This window comes from Symphalangus syndactylus, chromosome 6, assembly GCF_028878055.3.
Source record: "Symphalangus syndactylus isolate Jambi chromosome 6, NHGRI_mSymSyn1-v2.1_pri, whole genome shotgun sequence".
Classification (NCBI taxonomy): domain Eukaryota; kingdom Metazoa; phylum Chordata; class Mammalia; order Primates; family Hylobatidae; genus Symphalangus; species Symphalangus syndactylus.
In genome coordinates this window covers 93,728,062-93,742,364 of record NC_072428.2, presented here as the reverse complement: position 1 = coordinate 93,742,364, position 14,303 = coordinate 93,728,062, and the positions used below count along the sequence as shown (strand labels likewise).

General features: G+C 38.0%; 1 protein-coding gene across 2 annotated transcripts in view; it reads left to right on the top strand.

The window, feature by feature from the left end:
* Window positions 1–14,303, top strand: part of RELN (reelin) — a 533,709-nt gene that overhangs the window by 300,325 nt on the left and 219,081 nt on the right. For both annotated transcript variants that reach the window (XM_055283529.2, XM_055283528.2), the window contains exon 10: window positions 1,736–1,976. In XM_055283529.2, the coding sequence (XP_055139504.1) occupies window positions 1,736–1,976 (241 nt within the window). The remainder of the gene's footprint in view (window positions 1–1,735; window positions 1,977–14,303) is intronic.

Below are 14,303 nucleotides of genomic sequence, written 5' to 3'. Positions count from 1 at the left end.
GATACAAGCTGAGCTGTGACAATTTTATAACAGAACATTTTGCTATTCTTTGTAATTTCTAGTAGTTATGAAAATGCATTCATATTAAATATTTCTATAAATGGCTTTAAACAAAGAAGCATAGAATATTGAAAAATTTACCTATGTCTCCATTTTTTTTCTCTTTCTAGTATGCTATATATCATAGTTTAAGTAAATTATGGTACATATTTCTTACTGGAAAACAGCTACATGTTTTTGATATGATGAACAATGAAACTACATATTTAATTAGAACATATAAAGATTGTGTTTAGCTAAACGCATCTATTTTTCACTAAATGGTACTTTCAGTTTTAGGCCATGTACCAAACCAATGCAAATTTCCCTTACCATTGGAAGTTAGGGTGAAAGTGCTCCCAATCACTACCTAAATATATTCTCTTCATCAATTCAATTCTTTTTGAAGCTAAAAGCATAGTCATCATGAAATATTTTAAAAGAAAAGAGAATTGATTACCCCCAAAGGTAAGGTACACCATCTATAACCTATGGTGACAATTTTACAGATATATATGTGCTTCATTGGTGAGTGAGAAATATGGCTCTTCTCTAGTCCTTTCAAAACTGATTTATGACAAGCCCAGGGTACCACTAGTTTGCATTTTAGTACCACTTTTAATCTTAGCAAAGGCAATCATTTTTACTACAGCAGGTTTATACTTTGGTGGAAGAAAATGTTTAATAAAAATATTTTATTATATAGCAGAAGGATCTAGATTCTAGTAGAGGTAATATAAAAAATCATGTTATATCATGTTTTTAAGGATGATCTGTGTGAAATTGTGAGGTATTATAAGTGAGAGCATTTAATTATGGCAAATCTCACATTTCATATAGACTAAACATCTGAAAACATATCTAGTTAGTAGAAATAAAATAATTTAGATTGATTATTAAGCATATTGCACACAATGGTTTGTAATAGCTGAATAATTTCAAAGTAAGAATCAACATTAAGATCACAGCTTTGCCAGGCACGGTGGCTCACACTTGCAGCCCCAACACTTTGGGAGGCTGAGGCAGAAGGATCACTTGAGCCCAGGAGTTTGAGACCAGCCCGGGCAACATAGCAAGACCTATTTCAACAAAAATAAAAATAAAAATTAGCTGGGCATGGTGATGGATGCCTGTAGTCCTAGCTACTCAAGATGCTGAGGAGTGAGGATCACTTGAGCCGGGAGTTCAAGGTTACAGTGATCTGTGATAGCGCCACTGCACTCCAGCCTGTACAACAGAGCAAGACCCTGTCTCAAAAAAAAAAAAAAAATCACACTTTTATACTTTTTGTCCTTATTATTGGGTAACCTGTTTTAGATTGTATGTTTACCATGTGCAAAAAATTGTGCTGGATATACTTTGTGATTTGTAATTTTTTTACACAAGCCATAACAGTGTGTGCCATTTTCTCTTTAATTTTTCCTTTACTGACTTACTTGAACATACTTAGTGCCTGACTTGTGTTCCATGTAAACCTTCTGTAGGTATTTAATACTTGAACTGTCATCATTCAATATGAAAATCTTAATAGTCAGCAAATATTAAAAGATTTAAGGGCTATGAGATTGTGGCTATTTTATCTGTAATAAATATAACATTCTTGAGATCATGAAACTACAACCTTAAGAAACAAAATTCATCTCTAAGAAAGAAAAAGTCAACATTGCTAAACTTGCCATCTCTCTATATGTTCCAGAGCCCCTTCCAATGTCAGCACAATCATCCATATCCTCTACCTTCCTGAGGACGCCAAAGGAGAGAATGTCCAGTTTCAGTGGAAGCAGGAAAATCTTCGTGTAGGTGAAGTGTATGAAGCCTGCTGGGCCTTAGATAACATCTTGATCATCAATTCAGCTCACAGACAAGTCGTTTTAGAAGATAGTCTCGACCCAGTGGACACAGGCAACTGGCTTTTCTTCCCAGGAGCTACAGTTAAGGTTAGAGCTCTTTTTGATTTTCGGGTTGTTTTAATCCTTCATCTCTTTTCTAAAAGTGAAGCTCACCTAATGCTAAATGACGAGTTAATGGGTGCAGGAAATCAACATGGCACATGGATACATATGTAACAAACCTGCACATTGTGCACATGTACCCTAAAACCCTAAAGTATAATAAAAAATAAATAAATAAATAAATAAATAAAAATAAATAAATCAATAAACGAGAAAAAAATAAATAAATAAAAGTGAAGCTCAATAAACCAAATTGTATAAAGATAGCTATTTTACCAAAACCACTATTAAAGAAACAGATAATAATATACTTATTTATCTTACCCTACCTTTTAAGGATGGAAAAATCATTAGTACAAAGCATTCACTTATTCATTCATTTAACAAGTATTTTTGAGAACTCACTGTGCCGTGTACTGGGCTGAACCCAGAGAATATAACCACAAAAAGGCAGATGTGTCTCTTCCCATTGTGTGGATGTCAGTTTAGTTTGGGGGAGTTAAATATGTCAGCATACAAATATGAAACAGCCTAATGGTTATGATTTGCTGGGGAAGTTCAGAGTATTGAGAAACTACAGTATAACAGTACCAAATCCAGACTTGGGGGGTTACAAAGGCAGGGTAGGAGAATAGGGACTTCAAGTAGAGACTGAACAGTAATTTGGAGTGGGCCAGATAGGAGGAATCGTGTGTCTAGAATTATAAATCAGATACATTAAGGCCGTGTTGTGGGCTGAATGTTTGTATCCCTCCACCTCCCCAGAATTCATACGTTGAAATCCTAACTCCAATACAATGGCATTAGAGTTGGGCCCTTGGGAGGTAATTAAGTGACAAGGTTACAGACACCCCAGAGAGCACATTGTAGAACCAGAAAGTGGCCCTTACCGAACATCAATTCTTCCAGTACCTTGGTCTTGGACTTTCCAGCCTCCAGAACTGTCAGAAATATTTGTTGTTTAAGCCACCCAGTCATAGTACTCTGTTATAGCAGCCCAAACTGAGGCTGGAAGGTGAGAGCACAAAGTAAAAGTCTTGGGCAAAATGCAGAATAGTTGTCTAACACATTTTAAGTTGAGACTTGTGATAGAAAAGTCTGAAGATATGGCCAGTGACAAGACCTTGAAGATCTTGCGAGACTCTGTAGAGTTTGAATTTTTATCTTGAAGGTGATAGAGAGCCACTGAAGTGCTTTAAACAGGAGCCAATCATATTTGTTTTTGAAATATCCCTTTGAGGATAGAGGACTGAACGGAAGGAAGAAAGAGTGCATGCAGGGAGACCAAATAGGAGGCTTATGATAGTAGCTCAATGGGAGATCATATGGGCCAGAATTAGGAGTGAGAGGATGGAAAAATGTGGCTATTTCAGATTTATAGGGCAGGGAACAGAAAAGGTTGGGGACATATTGAGAAGATGAAGGAATGATAGATGTCAGGGACAAGGTATAGGCAGCTGGATGGACAGGTGCCATTCATTGAAAAGGAAACATAGTGAAGGAGCAGGTTCACGGGAAGTTGGTGAGTCCCTTTGGACATATCAATTTTGATTATCTTGAGGGAAAGCAAGAAGAACTATTTGGTGGGAGGTTAGATGTTTGGGTGAGAAGCTCAGAGAAAGATCCAAATTTGGCAATCATTAGCCTTATGAATGGGGATTCAAATCATGGGCTTGCCTGCCCAGAGAGTGCGTGGAATACGAAATTGCACTTAGGTGATATGAAAATGCCATGAGACCCTCAACTGTATCCTCTCAAGTTTCCAACTTATGAAAATAAAATACAAACACAGCTTGGAGAATTTTTTAACATGTGTCTCATGGCTTACAGAACATCCCGAGCTAGAAAGGGGTGAGGATCACAAGAAAAGTAGCAAGTAGAACAGAAAGATCGAGAATGCTTGCCTCCTTTTAATAATAAAGTTGAGTACCAGAAAAACTATTACAAATTATTTGGTGAACCCTCAACACAGGAACTCTCCTGATGCAAATGATTTGTTGCTTAACAAGTCAAACCCTAGTCATGTTGCTTTCATTTGAAAGTATAATAATTGACATTAGGAACAGGCATCATCTTTGCTCAATACAAGCAGTAAACCTTATGGAAATTTATTCTGATGCAGTCTGAAGTCATGGCTCCTTCAAGAGCCATGTATTTCTTTTGTATGAGTCTAGAAAAAAACATTCATCAGAATAGCGTATGTCATATCCCACTACCACTTGATTAAAAGAGGAATTTCTACTGTCATTGTTCAACACTGGCAAGCAGATGCATAAACCCAGGAGACCTTGGGGCCTGGGATTCACATCATTTTGCCATGATGATCATTTATCATTTGGTCTGAGTACCCTTTATGGCATAAATGTACTTTCTGTTTCATTTTACAAGCCATTACACTAATCTAATTAGCTATTCGGTTTCTCATTGCGTGTACTTTGGTTCTACCCATGATAAAAATGCATGAAGTGTGGTTTTGCTTCGGTAGTAATTTTAATTATATTACAACTTTATGTGGAATATGCTTTGCTTTGTGGTCCCTCATCCTACTCATAAGCTTTCCAATCACACGTTTGAGACTTGCTGAGTGACCTATGTCTATTAAGGGAAAAAAAATTATTGTAGTAATGATTTATAACATTATCTTTGACTTGGCCGTTAAGTAGAAATTTTTCTCTGATGTTTCTTTTTAAAACTTCAAATATGCATTAATAAAATCTAAGAATTTGTCATTTTAATTCATTTACATGACTGCCCTTTTGTTTTTTGGTTCCACCATCTGAGAATGAAAGAATGGCTTTTGCCAAGTGATTTGGAATTCTAGAAATAAAAATTGTTTCTTTAGACTATATGCAACTTCTTTGTCAAATATTGTTTCTTTACTTGATGGCCTCTGAGGTGAAAACTAAATACAGCAAATTAGAAAGCATATCTCAGTGTTCCTATTGATCACGAGGTGTGTTTAAAACATTGCTTTATTTTGGACTTTTAGTTTTTGGAGTTGTATTTTTTCTTCAACCTACTCATTAAAAGTTTCCAAGATGGCCAGGCACAGAGGCTCATGCTTGTAATCCCAGCACTTTGGGAGGTCAAAGTGGGAGGATGACTTGAGGTCAGAAGTTTAAGACTTGCCTGGACAACATAGAGAGACTCTGTCTCTACAAAAATAAAAAAAAAAAATAGCCGGGCATGGTGGTGCACACCTGTAGTCCCAGCTACTCCAGAGGCTGAGATGGGACCATTGCTTGAGCTCAGGACTTCAAGGTGCAGTGAGCTGTGATCTGACAAAAAAAATTCCAAGGTGTTTCCATCTTGATTATCTCAAAGAGTATATCTAACAGCAATGCTTAATTATAAAATGGAGCTATTTACGGAAAAATTTCCAAGCCCAAATAGGATTACCTTTGACCAAGTAATAAAAGCTACTTTTTATTGAACACTTACTCTTCTAGGCACTCACTATTCCAGACTCACACACACACATCATCATCGTCGTCGCCATCATCATCATCATCTCATTTAACTGGATCCTTATAAACCTGTAAAGAAGATGCTGTGTTAGTCCCATTTTTCATATGTGGAAAGTGGAGCATAGAGGTGTTAAATACCTTGTCCAAAATACATCTCTCACCAGTAGCAGGATAAGGCTTCAAATCCAGGAACTGACTTTAGAACTCTTGCTCTCAGTTGCCACATAGCTTTGCTCTCACAAGTAGTGAGTAACTGACATGCTTCTTGATTGTCTTGTGTTTCTTCCCAACATCCACCTGTTAAATTATCTGTGTGTTTTCTCCCCCATCACTCTCTGGCTATAGGTTAAAAGATTCTTGTTTTTCTCACATCTCTTGATCTTGCTCCAGCTTTGTTCCGTGCGTACCACCTGTCCCTTCCTCCAGAGGACTGATTTTGTTATACATTACAGTTTAGCAAGTGCAGCCCAAGCACTGTTTGCTTCCCTTTCTTCCACATTGTAGCAGCTCATTTTGTTTTGAAAATTCTAGTTACTGGTTTATCTTAGGTACTGATGGGCAACCTATTGTGTATTTAAGGAAGTATTAAAATATTTCTCTTATGAAGGCAGGAGGTGTTTTCAATAATCTACAGAGGAGGTGAAATAGAGTAGGGGCCTTGGAACAATAAAGAAAGAGAAATCAACAGTCTAATGTAGCCAACTGCCTGGCAAGATGTTGGAACCAAGGATCATCCAAAGGGATGCCACTGGCAAAAACTCTAGCATCATTCCTTAACACAAATTACATTATGCTGCCTCCATGCTTAAGACCTTTGATGACTTCCTATGTAGGCCTAGAGGATACAAGCCAAAATCCCTCACTTATAATTCAAGGCCCTTTCCAATTTTTATCTAGCCTAATTTTCTTTCTTTTTTTTTTTTTTTACCTTTTTTCATCCTTTATTTTTTATTTTTATTTTTTTATTTTGCTGGATTTTGTTATGTTTCTTTTTTACATATACTTAAAAGTTCTGGGATACATGTGCAGAACATGCAGGTTTGTTACATAAGTATACGTGTGCCATGGTGGTTTGCTGCACCTATCAACCCGTCATCTAGCTTCTAAGCCCCACATACATAAAGTATTTGTCCTAATGCTCTCTCTCCCCTTGACCCCCAACCCCCTGACAGGCCCCAGTGTGTGATGTTCCCCTCCCTATGTCTATGTGTTCTCATTGTTCAACTCCCACTTACGAGTGAGAACATGTGGTGCTTGGTTTTCTGTTCCTGTGTTAGTTTGCTGAGAATGATGGCTTCCAACTTCACCCATGTCCCTGCAAAGGACATGAACTCATTCTTTTTATGGCTGCATAGTATACCATGGTGTATATGTGCCACATTTTCTTTATCCAGTCTATCATTGATGGGCATTTGGGTTGGTTCCAAGTCTTTGCTATTGTAGTTAGTCATCCAGCCTAATTTCCATCCTCGTCTCCTGATCCACTGTGCTCCAGTGTCACAAATACAACCAACTCAGAAATTCTCACTCTCATTCCTTTAGGTGTGGTTTTCCACATTTCTTTATTCCCTTCCTGGTAATTCCCCTCCATCTTTAGGGGCTCAGTTCAAATGCCATTGTCTCTGAGAAGTTTTGCATAGCTAATGTCTCCCTTCTCTTTGTGCTAGTGGAACCATTAAGTTGAAGAAACAGGACTTGTTGGGGTGGGGACAGGTGACAGAAAAAAAAATGCCACTCTTTTTCCACTGGTCATTCAAATTTGCTGTGGCAGCTCCTTTATCCCTGCCCTCTTTGCATGAAACTAGGGTAGGTCCCAAGACTGCTGATAGACCGAAAGAGTCATCTAGTTACTGTAGTCTCCCAGATACCTCAGTTCACTATCAATATGATCAGTTAAGGATGATAATGCAAGCTCCAGATTTCATCCACAGCTGCTCACCTCCAGCGTAGGTCTCCTGCAGTAGAAATGGGGACAGTGGTCAGCTCCTTCTCCCTCCTCACTCACCACCCCCAATCCCAACTAGTTTCAGATCCTTAACCCTCCAGGGTTGGATCTGAAAGAAGAAGAAGAAGAAGAAGAGGCAAGAGGCAGGTATTATTGTGAGCTGGCATTGATTCCTGGGCCTGGCAAGTGATCAAAACTGGCTTTCTGTTGAATCTACCAGTAGGTTCTCTGGAAATCCTCCCACTCTTCACCAAAGCTGGGGCTCACTGACCCCAAAGCATCTGTCAGGCAGATCATGCATGCTTCCTCTCTTAGCATTGCATCTCTGGCTAATGAATACAACATTTTTGTGCTGAGGGCTCCTTGCCCCTTCATGATCCCACTGGGGCAGGATCTCAGACAATCTAGAAAAGCTGGAAAAATATCAAGGGGATCTAGTTTATAAGGCAGGAAGATTAATTTTTAATTCAGTGATGACTTAAAGACACTGAAAATGTTATGAAAGGGACTGGAGATAACACAATTGTTAAAACTGGTCTGGGTTCAAATCTTGGCTTAACCATCTCTTAGCCATGTGGTCTTGGGTAAGCTATTTAACCTCTCAGTGTCCTTGCTTATAACAGGAATAATAATAGTATCCACCTCATGTTGTCATGACTAAATAAGAATATATTAAATAGTAAATACTGTTAAAGTATAGTAGTTTTATTAACTACAAATGATTTTTTGTTTTTATTTATTTTTAGTTTTTATTGTTATTTTTTGAGACAGAGTCTTGCTCTGTCGCCCAGACTGGTGGGCAGTGTCATGATCTCATCTCACTGCAGCCTCCACCTCCCAGATTCAAGTGATTCTTGTGCCTCAGCATCCTGAGTAGTTGGGACTACAGACGTGTGCCACCATGCCCGGCTAAGTTTTGTACTTTTAGTAAAGATGGGGTTTCGCCATGTTAGCCAGGCTTGTCTCAAACTTCTGACCTCAAGTGATTCACCCACCTCGGCCTCTTAAAGTGCTGGGATTGCAGGTGTGAGCCACTGCTCCCGGCCTACGAATGACTTTTTTAATGCTACTGTCAATAAAACAAGGGAATACACAGAGTAGTGAGTATGTAAACTCTCCACTGCTGATCTTGAAAATAATGTTGACAGTGGTAGGTCAAATAGAAAAGAGAAAAATAAACCATTGTCATTCACAGTACATGTTACTCTTGTCTTCTTTAGGTATTTCTTTCTGTTTTTCAGGGCTTGGGGGGGGACTATCTAAACCATTTCATCTGAGCCTATTCTTGTTTATCTCAAGTACGGCAGAATGATGTAAGACCAAATAGTTTCAGATATAAGACCAGATAGTTTCAAATAGAGTAATTAGCTTCAGGACTTTATATGATTTGGAGAATTGCAATTATAGGTCACAAGTTTAAATCGGCCCTGGGTTGGTAGAAGGCTTTACCATCTGTTGGCTTTTTTAGTAATTAATATGAAATAGATGTATAACACTATCAGCTTTTAATGTAGAACCTGGCCTTATATTTGTTGTGCTTTTTGAATTGGGGTTGGAAAGCTGAGGAAGACTGTAAATGGTTACAGAATTAATCTATTCTTCTATGTCACCATCTGTTTCTCCTCCTTTCTTTTTCCAAGTCCATGGCCTTGCCTGACTCATCTTGCAGTGTTTTTTTTTTTTTTTTTTTTTTTGAGACGGAGTCTCGCTCTGTCGCCCAGGCTGGAGTGCAGTGGCGCAATCTCGGCTCACTCTTGCAGTGTTTTTACAGAGAACTTCCCATGTGGAAGAAAAGGTGTACCATATTCCTATCCTGCTTCTAATTACCATCATAATTTTTTATTTCCCACAAATCCCTAAGCAGCCCTTTGTTCACTACCAAGGAGGTAGGGCTTTAAATACCAATAAATATAGTGCTACAAGTTCAAAAGCTCCCCAGAGCCCCACCCTCATTAGTAATCTCCCAGAGTAAGCAGCTCATGCACTCAGCAAAGGAAGGTGCCTGAAACTCACTCAGTATCAAATCACCTGTCACAACTGTTGTTTATGATGATTTTGCCCTCTTTCACAGAATATTGTATCCTTCTTTGTACTTGTGTATATGATTTCTAGAATAATCAAGTATTTTTTTCCAGCTGCTCCTATTCTAAAGATAATGGGTACACTGTATCAGCTCATCATCTTCAGTTACTAGAATAGCTATTCCTGCCATGGCAGGGCCTCTGTCGTGTGATTGTGGGTGGGTGTTCCACATTTAAGAACGAAAGGCACATTCTTCCTACCTGTAGTGGGGGAATGATTAATCTCAAGGAACATCTAGTGCACCAGCTCTGTGAGAATGGTCTTGGTTTTGCCGTCAAGGATTAAAGGCTATGAACTGATTTTTTTTTCACTCCTTCCATTTAAGACATATAGTAACAAGATTCAGCATATCACCTTGGGCAGAATTTTCATATCCAGGAATGATACTTGCAGTGGCGTGAACATTACATAGATACTGGATAGTGATTAATAATAATAACAATAGTCAGCCGGGCGCGGTGGCTCACGCTTGTAATCCCAGCACTTCGGGAGGCCGAGGCGGGCGGATCACGAGGTCAGGAGATCGAGACCACGGTGAAACCCCGTCTCTACTAAAAATACAAAAAATTAGCCGGGCGTGGTGGCGGGCGCCTGTAGTCTCTCAGTCTTGGAGAGGCTGAGGCAGGAGAATGGCGTGAACCTGGGAGGTGGAGCTTGCAGTGAGCCGAGATTGCGCCACTGCACTCCAGCCTGGGCAACACAGCAAGACTCCGTCTCAAAAAAAAAAAAAAAATAATAATAATAATAATAATAACACTAGTAGTGAATGATAATGATAGTAGAATATTGATAGCATTTCATGAATGCTTTGTAGATGCCAGCACCATGAGGAAGATCTTGCCATCCAGTTTTATACCTAGAGTAGATGATCATTTTGTGTCTGTAAAATCCCTGGATGCTCAGTGCTCAATTTTCCTTAGTCACTCTTGAAATATCTAGGCAAGTCCATTGAAGTCATCTCTTCCCAACTCCTCAAATACAATACACATCCTGCAATCTGAGAATATTCTTAATTTTAAGTTGAAAGAAAAACATTAGATGTAAGTTTTCAGAGGGTCAGCCTGGAGCTGCTGCAGTTGCCTGCTTTCCACAAGTTATCATCAAGAGCTGCAAAGGTCAGTGAAGCACGTCGCAGAGAACCCAGGGACAATTGATTTGGAAAGAACTGTGAGCAGGGCTTTTTGTTTTTATTTTTCTGTTTTCCTCATCCTTTAATAGTACCCCATGAAGCAGTGTTTCTGAATGGATCAATATGCCATGGAAGTGAATATTGGTCTGGCAGCTGCTTCATTTTATTTGTTTACGCTCATCTTTGGTGGCAGCCAAAATTTTTATTTTGAAAGCATGAATCATCCTTGAACACTTTGTGTGTGTGTGTCTGTGTGGGTGTGTGTCTATGTTTTCAAAAGAGAAAGAAAGAGTGCTTTGCTCACTCACAGTTAATAAATGTTTATATCTGCTCAGCTATCCTGGTTACCCTCAGCTTGCAAAGGCATAAATCACTGGCTTCTGTCAACTCTGGAATTGACCTACAGATTAAATGCATATCACTGTGAGATAGGTACTTTCCACAAATTTTTTTTATTTTTAGGAAATCTTCCCACTCTGATTGCTGTGCCTGCACCTACTAATCTTTTTCTATTTATTACCCTAGTTCATTGTGTGGATAGCAAAGAATTCCAGATTACCTTTTCTACACATTTATGTCAACTTGTTTTAAGAAGTAAATCAGCACTAAATGTCTGTTTACTCTGTTTCTCCTTTAGAATAGGCTGTGATTTGGTCACATGTATTTAAAACAAATTTTATTTTTTAAAAAAGTAACTTGTTAAATTTTGCAAACTAATATCAAAGATTTGGAGTAACTAAATTACTGAATTTAGAAGGGTCATATCTTAATGTTTCCTCTACTACTACTTTGAATTTGACTGCCTCCCCTTTATTACCTTTACTATTGATAAATATCCAATAATAAAGACAATTTTTCTAGTTTAACAAACATCAAAAGGCCCTAATGAAGACAGCAGACATTAGGTAAATCAACAACCCGTTAAGGGGAAGCATTAAATCTGAACACAAGAGTCTATTAATTTTCTGTTGCTCTTGTACCTTATGCATTTGCCAAATTCATTGTCCCAGTGGACACTAGGCAAGTCTCCAGTCCTGAATAAGAACTGAATCTTTTATTCTGGGCTTCTGCTGTCACCCATCTAGTACTGTTGTCACAATTGCTGAACCATCGATGGAGAAAACAGGTCATTATATCAAATTATGGAAAAAAATGTAATTTGTCTGAAAAATTTAGCCTTAACACAGGTTAAGGCTAATGAAAAAAATCTAAGACAAATGGTGAAAGGGAAGATCACACTCAAGGTAGAATTCACCTTTAAACCTACTTTTTGGGAATATAACCCCCTGGCACAGCAATACTATCATACCTAATTCATCTTCCATGCAATGTTCGATTGGACACCTCAGAAAAAAGGTTTCAGCAATTCACTTGACGATTTTATATTCTGTCAATATACAGGACAAATAAGAGAAAATCAGATTTACTTTTCAGAAATGTGCTTTGCATTATCACTGTACTGGAAACTATCTAATGTGTAACTTGAGGGATTTGAGTGGTGGCTTTCTAATGAGGATAAACCTGAGCTCAGTTAGACTTGTGGCTAGCCCATGTTCCCATGTCTGTTTTCATTAAGAATCAGAATGTTAACTATGATTTCCTGGCCAGATTCCAGCATGGTTAATTGCATGCTGTCTACCTAAATTCCCTTTGCTTGGGATGTTCTTCACTTTGGATCATATTCCTCTTATTGTCATGTTTCCCCCAAGAGGTGGGTACATGATATTGTAGAATGAGCCAGAATATAATTTGTTAAGCTAATAAGAGTACTTTCGGGCTGAAGGGTTAAATGTAAGTAGTGTGCTTTTCACAATTCCCCCCAATGAGGCCTATTTGTACAGTAATTAATGTGGAATAACATTAGTGAAACATGGAAATGAGCCAGATCGCCCTGACAAGAGTGACAATAGCACAGAAACAACTAATTTTGATAATTTATACAGAAAATAATCATTTAAACAAATATGCAGAAGCTCCCTGCCTAATGTATCTTTTGCCTTATTTATTTGGTCTGAGGCTGACACATTCAATCACTAATTGAGTTAACACAATATTCAGTAGGTGAAATTTATTCCAAATGAACATTAAAAACATAGTTACAGTTTCTGTCATCTTTGTACCTAGCATGGCACCTAGCACAATAGCTTGCATAGTGACATACATTCATTAAAGTAAGGTTTGTTAATGAATGAAGATGGGGGCAAAAAAAAAAAAAAAATCAGGAGGGAAATAGTGTTTACAAATTTCCTAAGACTCAGCAGTCTATCGGCACATTCCCTGCAGTATTTTATCTAATGCTCACAATTATCCCCATTTCACAGATGAAAAAACAGAGGCTCGGAGATGCCAAATGGCTTCCCCAAGATCAAACAGCTTTAACTTTCGAAGCCAGGTTTATTTTACTATAAAACCCAACCACTCCATGTTATCTTGCAGCCTCCCACACTGTGCCTGGCATCTTTGCCCTTAATTTGAGGAGGCAAGTCTGAAAACCTCCAACACTGTGAAAGTCAAGTTGATCCCCAAAGACAAGGTTAACAACTGCCCTTTGGAATTTTACATTGCTATTCTGCCTCTCATTACTCCAATTCAAATCTGTCACTATTGCCATTTTTGAGCTGTCATAATTATTGCCAAGTAATTACACACTTGTCACAAAATATACCATAAATTTAATCTTTAAAAATCTTAGTACAAAGTAGTTCAAATGTGTTTAATGAATCCAGAAATTAATGAGAAAAAAATACTCTTTAAGCTCCCTAAAATTACTCACCATGGTTGAATCTATTGTGTTGACTAGAGAAAATGCACTTCAGCCCTCCTGCACCTGGACTGTATTTATAGCCAAGTTTTCAGTTTTTTAACTGACATTAAATTCCTAGAAATTGAATGTGTGGAAAATGATAGAAATTTATTTTGCCTCATGAAAGAAATCGTTCTCTTTCTATTTTAATTTTTCTCTTAATATAGCGTGAAAGTCTATACCTTTAAAGTCTGTTGAACTGGGATGTAGGAAATATGTGTTTCTATATGATAATGGGTATAGCATAGTAAAAGACTTGAAAAACACAATAATATGTAGACTATAAATTAGTCAATTTCCAATAGCTCTAGCACACATCTCACTTTAATCCAGAAATTCCTATACCAAGATATTTTATTTCCAGCCAGCCAGTGGCTAATTTATGACTCTGCCAACAATGCCATTTTAATTAATTTTATTCATCTTATTTCTCTTTCCTCTGTTCCTCATATCTCATCTGTTTGCATTGCCTAGATTTTAATTAAAAAACCTCTCCTCTCCAAGGAGCAATCTGAAGTGGCAAAAATAATCACTTAAAATATTACAGTCATTAAAAAATTGGCTGTGGTGGAAGCCATGCATTTTCAATTTTCCTACAAATGATGTTTTAGCTTCCTTTTAAAGCGCACTTTGTATTTGAATTGTCTGCCACCAGCCAGCTTGGCTATCAAAAATGGTCTTCCAGCTGGGTGGGCTGAGTGACAACTCCTTAATGGAGGAAATGGATGGCTCTCTGCTCATGTGGAGGGGAAGGCATACCAGGCAGATTTCATTCCATCTGCCACCAGCTCTCTGCAAGCTGGCATTGCCCAAATGCCCAATATCCTCATTCCAACAAAAAGGATATCGTCAAAAAATAAATGGTAAGTCTACAGATGCCTGAAAG